The following is a 15796-nucleotide window of genomic DNA, read 5'->3' on the forward strand; positions in this document are numbered from 1 at the left end:
TTATTTTCATCATTTTTTTTGTTCCCTTTCCCCACCTCCTCCCCAGTTGTCTACCATGTGCATCCCTGCATTTGATCTGGTCCCTTCCATACTACCTGGTCCTCACCCCAAGAATGTTTTTATATAGTAGCTTTTTCCGTATGCCCCTTTTGCATTTTTTTTTTTAATCGCTTACCTCAGCGGACTCATGTTGTACTTGCCCTTTTGTGCCTGGCTTACTTCACTTAGCATGATTTCCTCCAGCTCTTCCCATGCAGCGATGTGCTTCATACGTTCGTCACTGCTTTTTAGTGATGCGTAGTACTCCATTGTATGTATCTACCACAGTTTTTTAATCCAGTCATCAGTTGGGCATCAACAATTTGTACACATTATCTTTCTTCTTGAGCCCTTTGATGTCATCCCCTCTTTTCCCCCCTCTCTCCCTCACCCTGCCACCCCCATAAACCCTTCATATATTATGTATTGTTATTATTTGTGTTAGTCTGAGTAGACTAGAGAAACAAATCCATAGAAACTCATATGTGTATAAGAAAGAGCTTTATATACAAGAGCAGTTAAATATCAAGAAAATAACCCAGGCCAGTCCAGATCAAGTCCAAAAGTCCGATATTAGCCCATATGTCCAATGCCAAGCTATAAAGTCCTCTTCAGCCTCAGGAAACACATACAATGATGCTGAATGCAGAAGATCACAGGCCAGTGGGTGGGAAGTCTTATGGATCCAGTGGCATTGTAAGCATTTCAGCGCTGTTAGGGGGTCTCCATGTAGCTTCTCTGGCTCAAGAGATCTGGCCTTTCTCCATGTGTCTTTTCCACAGGGATGTCTCCCAGGGAGTGAGCAGAGAGAGAGTGTGTCTCCCGCCTTCAAGGAGGAAATGCAGGAGTTCCCAGAATCCTCAGGAGAAACCCATGCCCACACAGAGGCCTTATTGACTATAATTATAATTATAATTATAATGATTGACAGGCTAGACTCCACCCCTACAATCTTAATCCTCAAATTGACACCAGATTATGTAACTACCACATTAATATTTTATTTCTTGATTTAGTCTCCGTATAGGTCTATATGCTGCTGAAGGCAGCATTTCCCTGTCTTTGAAGCATTGAAAGGCAGGTTATTTTGAGAACTAGGGTACACCTGGTACATGCCATTTTATTTTCAATGGCCTCATATGGATGTGAAAGTTGGACACTGACTAAATGTGGGGTTAAGGAGGGAGGTCCCCCACAAATCATCACAGGTCCGGTAGGCACAATTGTACAGCGATAATAAGTAAAGATTATAGTAAATTCATAAAGAGCATGAGAGGTAAAAGATAGAGTCAAGTAATGGAGTCAGACACAATTCATGGTAGCATTGCTCACCTCAGTCCTGCTTGATGGTCCTCGTGGGGGGAACCCGGCCGGGAGCAGGAGCAGCCCTGGGGGCCGAGAACCAGGGAGCGCTCTCCTGGCCCGAGAGCCAGAGAGGGCCTCCAGGAAGCCAGGACCAGGGAGAGCTTTGGGCCCAAGGACCTGGGAGAGCCTTTTCTTTATTGCTCACCAAGCGTATATCTCTTTAGCGGGACATGATTACAGGTAACCACATGTCACAGGAAGGGGCAGTACAATAGGCATACATGTTATAGGAAGGGGATCTATGATAGGCATAAGCATAACAGGAAGGGGATGAGCTAAGGGTGTGCCTATAGGAATGGGAAGGTCTACGGGTATACATGTGACAAGATGGGCAGACCCTAGATTCATGATGGCAGCCTAACCTTGGTCATCCTTGGGCGGGTTTGACCTCTCTGGTGTCTCGTACAAGGAAACAGACAACTACTATCTTATCAGAAGGGAGTGGGCCCTATTTGTGGGATAAACAGTGGTGTCTGCTTGCTCCAGATGTCTACTCCTGATGACCTCCAAGTGTATAGTCATTTGCAAGCAGCTAAGTCTGCCATATATTTGGGGGAGACAATTTGGGAGAAATCCTTCTATTTCCAATAACTAACATTGACCAAAGAAGAGTACATGCATTTGAATTATAGTTCTGGCGAAGAATATTGGAAGTACCATGGACTTCCAAAAGAACAAACAAATCTCTTTTGGATCAAGTACAGCCAGAATGCTCCTAAGAGGCAAGGATGGCAAGACTGTTTCATATGCTTTGGGCATGTTGTCAGGAAAGACTAATCCCTGGAGAATGACAGCATGTGGGTAAAAGTAGAGGAATGGCACACAAAAAATGTTAAAAGAAGGCCTTCCACCGGCTGGATGGACACAGTGGCTACAATGGGATCAAACGGAAGAACCACTGTGAGGATGGTGCCGGACTTGCCAGCCCCTGACACCAGCAACAACAACCCTCCCAGAGAATGCTGCTTTCTCTGAGTCAGACCACCTTCAGACGCCCATTTGGGCATCTTTCAAGATCTCAACATGTGTTCTTAAATGATCTTTGGGATTTGAAAATAAAAATAAGTCTGAAGGGATAAGTTCAGGGCCATACGGTGGATGGGATAAAGATTTTAGCATAATTCTTAGGACAGGAAGTCACTACTATTCTGGATAGATGTATCCTTATGATAAGAAATTTTCCTCAGTGCAACCGTCCTGGTCTTTTCCCCACTAATGCAGTTTTCCATTTTCTTAAAGCTTCTTGCTAATGAGCCCACTGTGACTGTCCTGTGTTCTTTGGGAAAATCTATCAAAATAAGCTCTTTGCAACTCCCCCCACTGAGCCCTACGCCCAATCATCTATAGCCTTTGGCACTGAGCAGCCTGTCTTGAATTTAACTGGTCCAGCAGATGCCCTTAGGAGCCACTGGCTTGGTTGATTCTTTGTAAAGCACTCTAATGAGACTAAGACAAATATATCACTTAGAAAACGGATGCACAGTAGTCGTCCAGCGCTCACAGAGACGCGTTTAAATCTGCTTTGTGTGGAATTAACCCAGCCATGGAAGAGCTCAACACACGTATCAAAACTTTTCCACTCCACTTCACATTATTACAATATAACTTTCCAAAATTGATTTCTGATTTTTATTATAAATAATTAAAATAGGAAAAGTGGGTTTTTTCTTCCTTCCTTTCCCTTTTAAAAATTAGAAATGGACAAAACCCTTAATTATATGTTGTTTTTTCCCAAGTAAAAAGACTAACTACAGTAACATATACAATAATTTAGTGATCCTCTTTGTATCCTTGGTCTTTCCTCCCCTTTCTTCTTATAGTACAAGAATCTAAAATTGTTGGAATAAATATTAACATTGTAATTTGTGTTGTTTTGTGTGTGTGTTTAGAAGATGAAGTAAAATGTGATGATAATAACAATAATGAAGAGGAGGAGGGCGAGCAATTCGATTTTGACAGTGGAGATGAAATCCCCGAAGCAGATAGACAAGCACCACTCGACCCAGCTGCTAGTGACACGGTAGCACAGGAAGACACTTCCAATGCAGGTAACGCCCGAGCGCGCCACCTGGTGCTCATGATGCTCAAGTCCCTGTGAGCCGCGGGCACCGCGGGGGCGGCGAGTTTGAGTGCTCTTTTAAATGGCTCGCTGCTGTCCCCTGGGCAGGACCGCACGATGAGGCCAGGCCAGGGCTGGAGGCGGGGGCGGGGGCTTCGTTCTCGTCTGGCTTAGCAGCCCACCAGAGATGCCTGGAGGACAACTAGCCCTGAAAGCCCTGCGGGCGCCTCTGGCCCCACACCCGGGTTTGCCACCAGCCCTAAGTGACTGCAGACACTGGTTTGTTAGAGAAGCTGCCCGTTTCCTCCTCCTTATCCTTGCTTGATTTGACTCCGAAAAGGAAAGATGGATTTCTAAGAGTGAGACATTTATGATGTTTTCTGTGATAGAAGGTTAACATATCACCTATTAATATCTCCATTTAAATGGTGGCTGAATTTCTATTTGTTCTGTTTGTTTTCAGCCACATTGCTCCATATATTCCAGGTTTCCCTCACTATCTGAAACTCATGCGTTCCTATGGAAATACTTCTGTTAGCCAAAATGGCGTAAAGCAAAGATGCAATGACAGTTAATGTATATGGGAAATATATTTGAACGTGCTCACCCCCGATAAATTACCTACTAAGCCATACCAAATGGCACAGAGAAGTTTCACTGACACTAACATACTGTGTTCACACAGACCGTTCAAAGCTGCGTTGATTGGGGTGCTGGTTGTAGTTACCTATTAGGAAGGAGTTGGGGTACACGCTCGCTGCTCAGGATTCACACTGCTTGTGTAAGAGCAGGCTGCAAACCCAAAGAACATGGGGCTCTCTGCTCTGTTTTCCATATCTCGTCTTTCACTTAATGAAACTGCGACTGATGTAGGTCTATTGTAAAACGCAGTCGTGTAAAGCAACATTTCAAAGAAGCAGGGATAACTGTGTTTATATTTTAGAGGGTCTGTCATTTTCTAATAAAGACAGCCTTATCGTTATGTCATTCCTAAACAATGCCAACTAAAGTGAATTACATGGATTTCCTACAGGCACTGAACTCACTAGACTAGCTGGACAGGTTAGACTAAAATTACCAGTAGGACGACCAATGGTAATTTTTTCATGATGCCAATATTTACTTTTGGCAGCTTATAATTTGTTTATCTTGTTAAATAAGCAGTCTTAGGCTGTGTACATTTCATCTGCTCACAAAGATAGTATTGATGCCCCTGGTTTCTAGAAGTTTCTCCCTTCCTCAAAGTAACGTGCACCCAAGGCAAACTCATATGAAGAGCAGTCCACGTGACCACCTGTAATCTGGGAATCTCTAGGGAGTCTTAACACCGGAAAGGAGGAGTTCAGTCAAAGGTTTCAACTTTTTCTTTATTTCTACCCATCGGATGGTGTGGAAGACATGCTTTTGAGCATGTGGCTGCTGGCGAACAGTCTTCTTTTCTGTATTTCAGGAAGAGAACATGGAGCTGAAAGAGAAGCAGTTGTATTAGTGGAGCCTACTAAACTGATGGTACCAACTAAAGTAAATCCCTATTCAGTCATCGACATCACACCATTCCAGGCAGACCAAGCCACAGCTCCAGAGCCAACTGCCGAGGAAGAAAATCTGAGCCTCCACGTGCCCAGCGGGTACTCTGTTCCTGTGCCCTGTGGCTATGCCGTCCCTTCAAACCTGCCTTTGATACTGCCAGCCTACACCAGTCCTGTTATCATTCGCACTGTCTCTGTGGATGAAGAAGGTATTGCTTTTGTTGTCGTTTGTTTTGCTTTGCCGATGAGCAGTGACACATTTGTGGAATAAAATCTACTTATTCTGTCCCCCCACCACCGCCAAATCATTATATACTTGTTTTTAAGTTGAAAACTGAGCGTGAAATTAATTTTATTCCGTGATAGGAGCACAGTCAAGGAAATACATGCAGTGATTGTTGGGGAAATTTTGAAATAACATCTTATCCAAACTGTATTTGCTTTATAATCTTAGGGAAGAATTATATGAACTTTATTCCAGTTCTCTGTCTGTCTTCTCACAAGTATTCATAAAACCTTATCCATCTTTTGGGGATTTATTATGATGTTGAGTACATGTTGGATGGCTAACTAAAAGGCCGGTGGTTCAAACTCACCAGTCACTCCACAGGAGAAAGATGAGGCTGTCCGCTCATATAAAGTTCAGTAAAGCCTTGGCAACCGTATATAGGGTACTTATAATTACAATCAATTTGATGGCAATGGGTTTGGGTTTTACTCTAAATTATAGCTATTTTTTATATGTCTAATAATATCTATAACGTAGCCATCAAGAAACCAAACAACACATTGCACTGGGTAAGTCTGCCGTACAACACCTCTGTAAGGGGTTGATGTTACTTTAATGACTAAGGTGTGTCTGACCCAGCCACAGTATTTTCAACTGCCTCATATGCTTGTGAAAGTTAAACATTGAATAAGGAAGACAAAAGAAGAATCGATGCATTTGAATTATGATGCTGGTGAACAATATTGAAAGTACCATGGACTGCCAAAAGGACAAAGATGTCTGTTTTGGAAGAAGTACAGCCAGAATGTTCCTTAGAAGCAAGGATGATGAGACTTTGTCTGATGTATTTTGAACATGTTGCCTAAAGAGACCAGTCCCTGGGAAAGGACATCATGCTTGGTAAACTAAAGGGGCAGCAAAAGAAGGGGAGACCATCAAGCAGAAGCATTGCTAGAGTGGCTGAATCAATGGCTCAAGCCTAAAAATCGTTTGGAATAACTGCGCGGGATGGAGCTGTGCTTTGTTCTGCTGTACATAGTGTCGCTGTGAGTCAGAATGAAGTCGATGGCACCTAACAACAGTGACAACAACAATGTCATCTGTTGATCTGCAAACTATAGGTTTCTTGCAGTCTAGCTATTTTATTCTTGGGAATTTAGGGGAACAAAAATTGGAAGGAGAGGCAAGAGACATAGAAAGCTGTCAGTTTTGCTGCTTCTGGAACTTTCTCATAGAGGGAAACCAGGAAACTGAATTCTGAACTGGTTAAACATTTATGAATAGAGGTATGGGTCCCTGAGGATCAGAAGATTGGGGGTGGGGGGAGACTATGAGGGAAACCAGATAGACATTGCTAAAAGAAGTAGAAACAATTTTTGTTTTGTGATTAAGCTAGCATGATCTCTCCACTATCACATGCTTACCAACAATGTGAAGGAACCCTTGTGGCACAGTAGTTATGCACTGGGTTACAAACTGCAAGGTCACCGTTCGAAACCACCAGCTGCTCTGAGGGAGAAAGGTGAGGCTTTCAACTCCTGAAAAGAGTTACAGTCTTGGACACCTACTGGGTAGATCTACCCTGTCCTGTACCGTATACTCAATGGTAGTGAGTTTGCATTTTTACTAGTAATGCAGTGTGGAGAATGAACGTAAGAGCCAGGAAAGGTGTGTCACTGCTTCCATTTGGCCCCTCACCTCGCCTACCTGAGTCTCAACGTACTCATCACTGTAAGATGGGTGTTGGTTGTATTGTTATTTCTTTCACTTCTACGTAGTGAAAACGGAATCAAGTTATACCTTAGGACTGGTTCTTAACCCGTGTGTGGGTCGTCCCGATTCATAACAATAGCAAAATGACAGTTATGGAGTAGCAATGAAAATAATTTTATGGTTGGGGTCACCACAACATGAGGAACTGTATTAAAGGCTCACAGCTTTAGGAAGGTTGAGAACCACTGCCTTAGGATGACTTGGTTTCAAAAACCCATTCGCGGTTATTTTAAAGACTTGGTGAATTATTTAAGTCTCTGGATGGCACAGACACTTAATTGTTCTGCATTTAACTGATGGGCTGGTGGCTTGAGTCTACTCAGAGACACTGTAGGAGAAAAGGTCTAGTACCCCACTTCTAAGAGATTAGTCATTGAAACCACGTCTGTCCTAACATGCATGGGGTCACCATGAGTTGGAATCCATTTAAAGGAAGCTGGTGTGGTCTAATATTGTTTAAGCGTCAGTTGGTTTTTGCAGAGACTTATATTTGGGGGTTTAAAAAATAGTATGATAACCATTCCTACTGTTGAGACTTGAACTCTGCAGGCAGGCACCTGCCAGCACCGTTGCCCACTACCATCAAGAGGATTCCAATTCATTGAGACCCTACTGAGGGTTCCCATGGTTATTAATCTTTATGGGGGTAGATAGCCTCTCTCTCCCAAGGAGCTGCTGATGGGTTTGAACCACATACCTTGCCGTTAGTCCAGTGTTTACAGTTTGTCCAGCTTGCAGTTCATCCAGCACCACCAAGGCTCTTAATGTGGTTACATAATCTGGTGTCAGTTTGAGAGGATTACGTGTGAAGGGATGGAGTCTGGCCTGGCAATCAAGATGTAACCATTGAGGCCTCTGTGTGGGCATAGGCCTTCTCCTGAGAATTCTGGGAACTCCTGTATTTTCCTCCTTCGAAGCGGGAGACACTTCTCTCTCTGCTCACTCCCTGAGAGACCCTCTATTGACAATACCCATGGCACTCCGCCCTGGGAGCTGGAGAAGCCACATGGACCTACCCTGATGCAACCAGACTTCTGGAGCCAGAGAAGCCACATAGAGACCTCTGCCAGCACTGAGATGCTTATAATGCCACTGGATCCACAAGCCTTCCAACCCACTGGCCTGTGATCCTCCTGAATTCAGCATCATTGCATGTATTTCGTGAGTCTGAAGAGGACTTTATAGATTGGTATCGGACATATATGCTAATATTGGACTTATGGACTTGGTCTGGTCTGGGCTGGGATATTTACTCAGCATTCATTGAATGCTCTTGTATATAAATTTCTTTCTTATATACATATGCGTGTTTATGAATTTGTTTCTCTAGTCCACCCAGACTAATACACTTAGCATCACCGTGATAGGTCTTGTCTATAGCAAGGCCTTTGCGAGTTGAACCTGTGAGTACATAGTGAGAATACAAAATTACTCTTCTCTTTGCCAAATCAAAAATGTTTATATTAAGAACTGACCCAGAAAGGTAACTAGCCTTAATTTCTCCTTTTTTCTTGTAAATATATTAACATGTTATCTTTCCCAGGAAACAGGATGCGGAATTTCCCAGGAATAGATGATGTTTTTTCATGGATCACAATCATACCTGAGGAGAATGGCCATTCAGATATATATAATGAAAATTTCAATTCAGCATTATTTCCTTCTAGTTAGTAACAAGGGAAGGGAAAAAATCCTTCCAGTAAATTGTGATTTTTGTCTTGTGGAGGCCACTGAGGGATTTTTAGGGTCCATGTTTTCCGGTTATAATTGGCAGCAACCCTAAACTTTTACCACCATCACAGTATTGTTCTTATGCTGTAGTCTGAAAGAGCCAGAACAGTCTAAAATTAATGAAGTATGGCTTGTGGTGATTCTGTGCTTAAGAAAAATTTACTTTTATAGAAATTACTTATTTTCAAATAAGTTAACATGATTTAACGTTGTATTAAAAAAATAAATAACTCACTCACTCACTCTTTACAGGAATATTTCGAAAGCCTGTCTTTCTCCCCAGGAGTGACTGGTGGTTTCAAACTGCTGACCTTTTGGATTGCAGCCCAATACCACCATTAAGAAAACTAGATTATAATAAGCATCACTGTGAGGTCCAGAATCCAGGAACATAAGTGTCTACAGTTTTTATTTTGTTTTGTTTTTCCTAAAGAGAAATGAGTACACCTAGCTCTCTCCTGGGCTGGTTTTTATAAAGCAAGGATTTTGGCATTAGGCCAAGCTTCGAGTTCTGGATCTGCTACTTCCTACCTAGATAACATTGTGCAGTTTCTTATCTTATGGCACCTATGTTATCTTCAGCTTGCTATGGGAGTAGTTGTGGGAGAAATTCCTAATGAGTAAGCTCATCCTATTATTATCTTTGCTTTTCATATGGCTTCTAGTTTGGTATTTGGTGAATGTTATTAGGACACAGAAGAATTTCATGTGGTAATGGGCTAACGGGTGCATTTAGGCGTAGAAAGGGGGAACCGATCGCAAGGATCTACATATAACCCCCTCCCTGGGGGATGGACGAAAGAAAAGTGCATGAAGGGAGACGTCGGACAGTATAAGACATACCAAATAATAATAATTTACAAATTATCAAGGGTTCATGGGAGGCGGGGATAGGGAGGGAGGGGGAAAATGAGGAGCTGATACCAAGGGCTCCAGTAGAAAGAAAACGTTTTGAGAATGGTCATGGCAACAAATGTACAAATGTGCTTGACACAGTGGATGGATGGATGGATTGTGATAAGAGTTGTATGAGCCCCCGATAAAATGATTTAAAAAAACAAAATATCTACAACAACAAAAAGAAAGCTATGTTTTACAAATCTACCTATGCTCTTAAGGCACACTGCAGGGAAATACAATCCTCTGTGTGTGGTTTGTGTGTTGCTGGTCCACCTTTCCCACCTTCATCAACTTTGTGGAATATTTTGTCCTTTGCTGGTGGTCATTTAGCTAGTCCATGTCTGGTCGGAAAAGTAGTTTCTAAAAGTGGTGGATTTGACTTCAAGTCCTGGCACTACCTTTGTTATGTCATGTGATGTGACTTTTTCCTGAACTTAACACTGATCTCTTGGTGAGCCAAACACTGTACGAGAAAAGCACCAAATAGACTTGGCATGCATGGAGAGAGAGAGAGAGAGAGAGAGAGAGAGCGCAACGCAAGCTTGGTTGTCAGATATCACAGACTTTACCATTTCTTCTTTAGATGTTTTCTGAAGTTGCCATATAGACATATCTTTATTTAAATCACAATTGTAAATTTTCCATGAAAACCTGTGAAGTAGGAGAGAACTCTGTTTTAAAGTCCAACTTCATTTGTTTGGTATTTTGTGTGTTTTCTTTCTGCCTTTTTAAACTGAAATTTTTTGATATCACCTTTTAGTATAACCCAGTTTTGAATGAATTTTATTGAAAAACAAAACATTTTTAATAAACCACTTAATGATCTTTATGCTAATATAGCTCTATTGTTGATAAGAAAAGAAAATATGAAGACATTTTAAAGGTAGAATCAGCTTCACAAGGTTTCTCGTCAAGCTCTAGAACCAATAGAAGCTCTTCTGTCTTTTCTTTCCTAGCAGAAGCACAGGAAGGAGCAGAGGAGAGTCAGTTTAATTCTTTGAGTTCTGAGGATCCAACAAACAGGTATCTTCATTAATTTTACAAATATGTTCTGAATGTATGACTTTTTTTCCTTCGAATGATTCTGATGTGCTATCCATATTTTAAGTCATCAGTTCTTTACCTTCAAGTGATGTTAACTGTTTCCTTAAAAAGAACTTATTTTCAACTATAATTTTACTGATCAAATAAAGTATTAGGCCAAGTGAAAATAGACATTTTCCTCTCTTAGAAATTATTTCTATATTGTAATGTTAACATAATTAGTTTTTCTCAGAAGGCTCTTGTTTGAAGCCATTCACATTTTAAATGTACTGATTCCAATACATTTGAAAATATTTAGAATTCAGTCTGAATTTACTGACTTTTCAGGTGCCTCTGTCTTGGCCTAGCCCACCCGTCTGCTCTGTTTCTTTGTCTTTCTGTTTTGTGTATACCCTGCCCTCCAGTCCGGTGTTCCGCTACTGAACATCAAACTTCTCTAAACGTTATCATCGCTCTGTGCAGAGAAAGAGGAATAAGGGTCAGAGTGTCCCCTCTTGGAGATGCACATTGTGTCTGTGAGCATAGGGATTCTCAGAATCCCTTTGTGGTGGGCGGGGTTTAGTTTTGTTTAATATAGGATTTTCTCCAAAAAATGTTTAACTATACAAATTTTCTTTCATAATTTTTGGACTATCCCTTTTCTATTTGAAATGCCCAGGAATCTCATACAATCAACAAATTCCTAGTTATCCTTCAAAACCCAGTTTAAATACCTCTTTTCTCATCCAGGTGCTCCTTTGTGTTTCCAGAGCTGAGTTGTAATTCATTGCTCTGCGTTGTCATCGCTCTCTTTCTGTGTCGCTTTCCCCAATGAACTCCTCATGGACAATCTACGGGTGTTATTAAATCTCAGAGTATTTTCCACCGAGCATGACAATATGCTCCGTGTGTGGTTGGTATTGGTTATTTATGTATGTATTTTTCACTTGCCAAATATTTATTGTCTCCCACATACAAGGGATCCAAAAGAGAATAGTACATAAAACCAGCCACAATGCCGCCATTCATCTTATAGTTCCAGTGGGACAGAGGGATATTAATTAACACTCACACTAATGAATGGACAAATCACATTCCAAAGTGATTACTCCAGGGGAAAGGAATGGGGCTCCGGGATCCCAGACCAGAGAGGCCCACCCTGCACAGAAAGGTCAAATGGTGTCACGGGTTCTCAGTAGATTATTGTTCGATAAATAAACGGATGTGCACATTTCCCTAGAACGGCCATCTCGTTTATTATCCACCTTCTTCTCCCTGCGCTCAACCAGCCTTTCCCCCGAGCCCATCGGCAGGGCCTCTTCTTCCGAAACCCTGACTTTGGTTTCCTGCCTCAGTGGCTTTGCTGCTGTCCGTGTTCTAGCCATATTATCATCTCCGTAATCTCCCACTACCGGCACTTCAAATTCCAGTTCATATTCCCCCTCCTCTCTGGAACCTTTGGCCACTCTGACCCTTTGCCTTGCCCTGGGCAGGAAGGAAGGGTGTGCTCTGTGTGTGTGCCCTGGCATTGCCCTCCGCCAGTCTCTGCGGAGCACTGGGCCCGAGGGCTTGCCGCCAAGTCATCCTGGCATTGCCCTCTGCCAGTCTCTGCGGAGCACTGGGCCCGAGGGCTTGCCACCATGTCATCCTCGCAGCTGCGGGTTTGTGTGTGTATCAAGAAGAGGCCCCCCAGTTTACCAGGCAAGCTGGTTAGCAGTGCATTCCCACTGTCACATGCGGGGAAGCCGCAAAAGCAAGGTGGAGGTGATGCAAAGGATTGAGTTTGTATTTGCGCATCCATGTGTATCAGCCCAAGTTGGGCAGGACTCCCTAGCCAAAGTCACGTTTTACTGCTCTCAGCTCCTGAGGCTGGCCTTTGGAAAGTATTTCTTACATGCATTTTTACTTACAATACAGATGATCTCTAACGAAAAGCAGTCCATAGTTAGAATTTTCTACCCAATTGAAGTACAGAATTACCGGGGTAAGTCAAAAAGCGTTGTTACTACTAGATGGTCCAGTCCACACACACACAGGTTTATTCCAGACAAAACTTACTTAAGCCCCTTTCTCTGATTGTTGGATGGCTGCAGGCAGGCTTTCTATGTAATACCCTTGTTTTTGTCTTGTTTGGGTGCCTGCAAAAACAAAACAAAACAAAATGTCCTGTGAAAACGGTGGGTTCCCAGGGGATCTGCTTGGCTAGTTTAATGCAAGGCAGCGAGGTCAGTTCAGAAGGTTCTAGCGATTGATTTTGGGGGAGTGCACAGGAGTAATCTTGATAGATTTTTCAAAGAACACAGGAAAACTGCCTTGAGGAGACAAAGAGCAGACTTGTCCCCGTCACAATGCGGTTCTTTGTGGGTAGCAGAGGCTGGCCTGCGGCCGTTTTTGGGGGAATGGTTTCCCCGTCCACTCTACCCACTTGACCTTGTGCCTTCACACTTCTGTTGGTTCCTGAAACTCAGAAAACGTTTATGAAGATGTAAGGCTGCTATTTTGACGTGGTGCAACTCACACTGCGGAATTCTCCAGGGAAGGGTGGGAAATGGGAACAGCACCTTCCTAAGGGTAGAGACATAGATGGAGGATATTGCAGGAAGCAATCGTGTCTCATTTAGGCAGTTTTGTTTAATAAAGGTTTCCATGATTATGGTGTTTTGGTTTCTTTTTACTTACCAGTATTTTTTGGAGCACTTACATCCGATTCACCATGCTGTGACCTCTGAGAGAGTGAGTGGCGGGTTGTTTGTGCTCCATTGCCATCAGGTCGGTTGGTTCCAATGCACATCGAGCCGCTAGGTTTCGGAGATTTCCCGTCTTTATGGGATCTTCGTCTTTCCCTCCTGGAGCTATTGGTGGCTTTGAACCACTAGCCTTGCAATTTACCGCCCATGGCTTTTCCCACAGCAGCGCTGGGGTCCTGTTATTTATTAGTAAGGTGAAATCTAGCGTGAAAAATAGATTTATTTAAAGAGAACATAATTGAACCTTTACCCCATCCACCCTGTGCCCTGATTTCATTTCTTTCTAGTATAATTTGAAACTTAAAAAGCATAAGACTATATCTTTACATGGTAAATTATTCAGCTAAATACAGGGAGGCTATCTTAATTTTCAGACTACTCTATACCATAGGATTTATGTGGCCTGTCTTCCAGTATGTAAAGCATAGGTTCCCAAACTTAATTAGTTTACCACCCCCTTTTTAGAAAAAAAAAATTACCCAGCTCTCCCTGTCAAGTAAAAATGTTTATGCTACAGGCCATCATCAAGTGCTTTCAGTAATTGCAGCACCTTCAGAGGGTAGCATCACCCTCTTTAGAAAACACTGACTTAAAGTCTTTTTTATGTAGAAATTGTCAAGACTTTTGCACTTTTCCCTCTCTATTGCCATTTTGCAAGTATTTAGTTATTCGTTAAAAGGTTAAGCCAAAAAAGGCAGTTATGACAGAGACGGTTACTGCCAGGACGTTCATTGTTCCTATCAGTTACTCTGTAGCTGGAACATTGCATTGCAAGATACTTGTATACTCGTGATTACTTTTCTCCCAGAGTGTTTCAGAACTCCCCTTATTTCTAGATGCTTGCTTTATTTTTAATTTCCTTCCCTTTCTGCTAAGTGTATCTATATACTTTGCTCTCAGTATATGTCTTGTCGCATGTGGTCAGGGGGTTTCACCTGTTGAATTCATGTTTTATTGTAGGAGCCCGGGGGGAATAGTGGGTAAGCCTTGCTGTCTAACTGAAAGGTCAGTGGTTAGAACCTGCCAAACTCTTCTTTGGCATACAATTTACATACAAATATCACCCTTTGCTACACTGCTTTCTGGAATTACTTGCGAGTCAGATCCACTCAATGGCAGTGGGGTTGAGTTCTACATTCATATTATTCAGAACTGTGATTTTCACAGAGATGAACCTTAGAATATACTTGTTGAGTGAATCTGATCTTGTCATTCTTCTGAAGAAAGCACGCCGATAACAGTGCAAAATCCCATGCTTTTGGCCCCCAGGACCATTGCATTGTGAACACACTGCCAATTAGTAATGACCATTTTTATTTATTTGGTTTTGTTTTGTTTTTGTTCTCCCACTTTCCTGTTACTAGAATACAAAAAGACCTCTATTTGACTCACGTGTTTCCAAACTCAGCACCATGTGTGGCACAAAATAACCCACAGGTCAGTGCCGTGGAGGCGGTTCTGACTCACCGCGACCCTGTTAAACAGAGCAGAACCACCCCTTCAGGTGGACAAGGCTTTACATCTTTATAAAAAGAGAAAGCCTCATCTTTCTCCCTAGAAGCAGCTGCTGGGTTAGAACTGCTGATCTTGCAATTAGTGGCCTAATACATAACCCACTACACCACCAGGCTCCACGTGGCATAAAATAGGTCCTCTGAAAGGTCTGATGGAATACTGGACAAAAATTTTGGGCTTTTGTAACCAAGAACTCAATTTCTTTCATATTCCTGTCTTGGTTCACATATGGTGGGTTTATCTAAAGCACTTATATTATAAGTAGTTATTAATGAGAATTAGAATTTTGTGTTTTTATAATAACATGGAAAAATATACAAATTGCAAGCATGGCAACACATATGAAAGTCAGTAAAAAACTATTGCTTATTGTTTATTCCAAATATAGTATGTTTTAACATGTTAGTGGATGACTGAAGACAAGTTCTCTCAGTAATACACCTGTCTTACTCCTGTTGAGGTACCTTCAAACATTTTCTTTTTTACAAATATGATCAAAAGAGCGGCTTCCCAGCGGACCTGCTAGGCTGGTCCTATTCAGCACAGGGAGGGCAGCTCGGAAGGCTGTGTCAGCTGGTTGGGAAGGGTTCTAAAATGATTTTCTCAGAGGACAAAGGACAAATGTGGAAGCTTCTTTGGAAGAATTTTTAAGAAAATGGAAAACCACATTGGTGAGAAAACAGCCAGGTTTTCTGAGGAAGTTTTCCTATCACCACAGTGCATTTACTGATCTTCATATGTAATAAGGGCTGGTCTCAGAATTTCTTTTTTCTTTTTGTAGTAGTTAGATTTTTAAAAATCATTTTATTAGGGGCTCATACAACTCTTATCACAATCCATACATACATCAATTGTGTAAAGCACATTTGTACATTCATTGCCCTCA

At 42.1% G+C, this 15796-nt stretch overlaps 1 protein-coding gene across 7 annotated transcripts in view; it reads left to right on the forward strand.

Annotated features, from left to right (window-relative positions):
* ARHGEF10 (Rho guanine nucleotide exchange factor 10) overlaps nucleotides 1–15796 on the forward strand; it is a 231747-nt gene that overhangs the window by 78156 nt on the left and 137795 nt on the right. For 5 of the 7 annotated variants that reach the window (XM_004707747.2, XM_045286716.1, XM_045286714.1 and 2 more), the window contains exons 3-5: nucleotides 3294–3452; nucleotides 4914–5201; nucleotides 10582–10648. In XM_004707747.2, coding sequence (XP_004707804.2) covers nucleotides 3294–3452; nucleotides 4914–5201; nucleotides 10582–10648 — 514 coding nt within the window. Of the gene's footprint in view, nucleotides 1–3293; nucleotides 3453–4913; nucleotides 5202–10581; nucleotides 10649–15796 lie in introns of those variants that run through there. The other 2 variants (XM_045286713.1, XM_045286718.1) reach the window with 2 other exon arrangements.

This window comes from Echinops telfairi, unplaced genomic scaffold (assembly GCF_000313985.2).
Source record: "Echinops telfairi isolate 266 unplaced genomic scaffold, ASM31398v2 ScPeMD7_9;HRSCAF=40, whole genome shotgun sequence".
NCBI classification, from domain to species: Eukaryota; Metazoa; Chordata; class Mammalia; order Afrosoricida; family Tenrecidae; genus Echinops; species Echinops telfairi.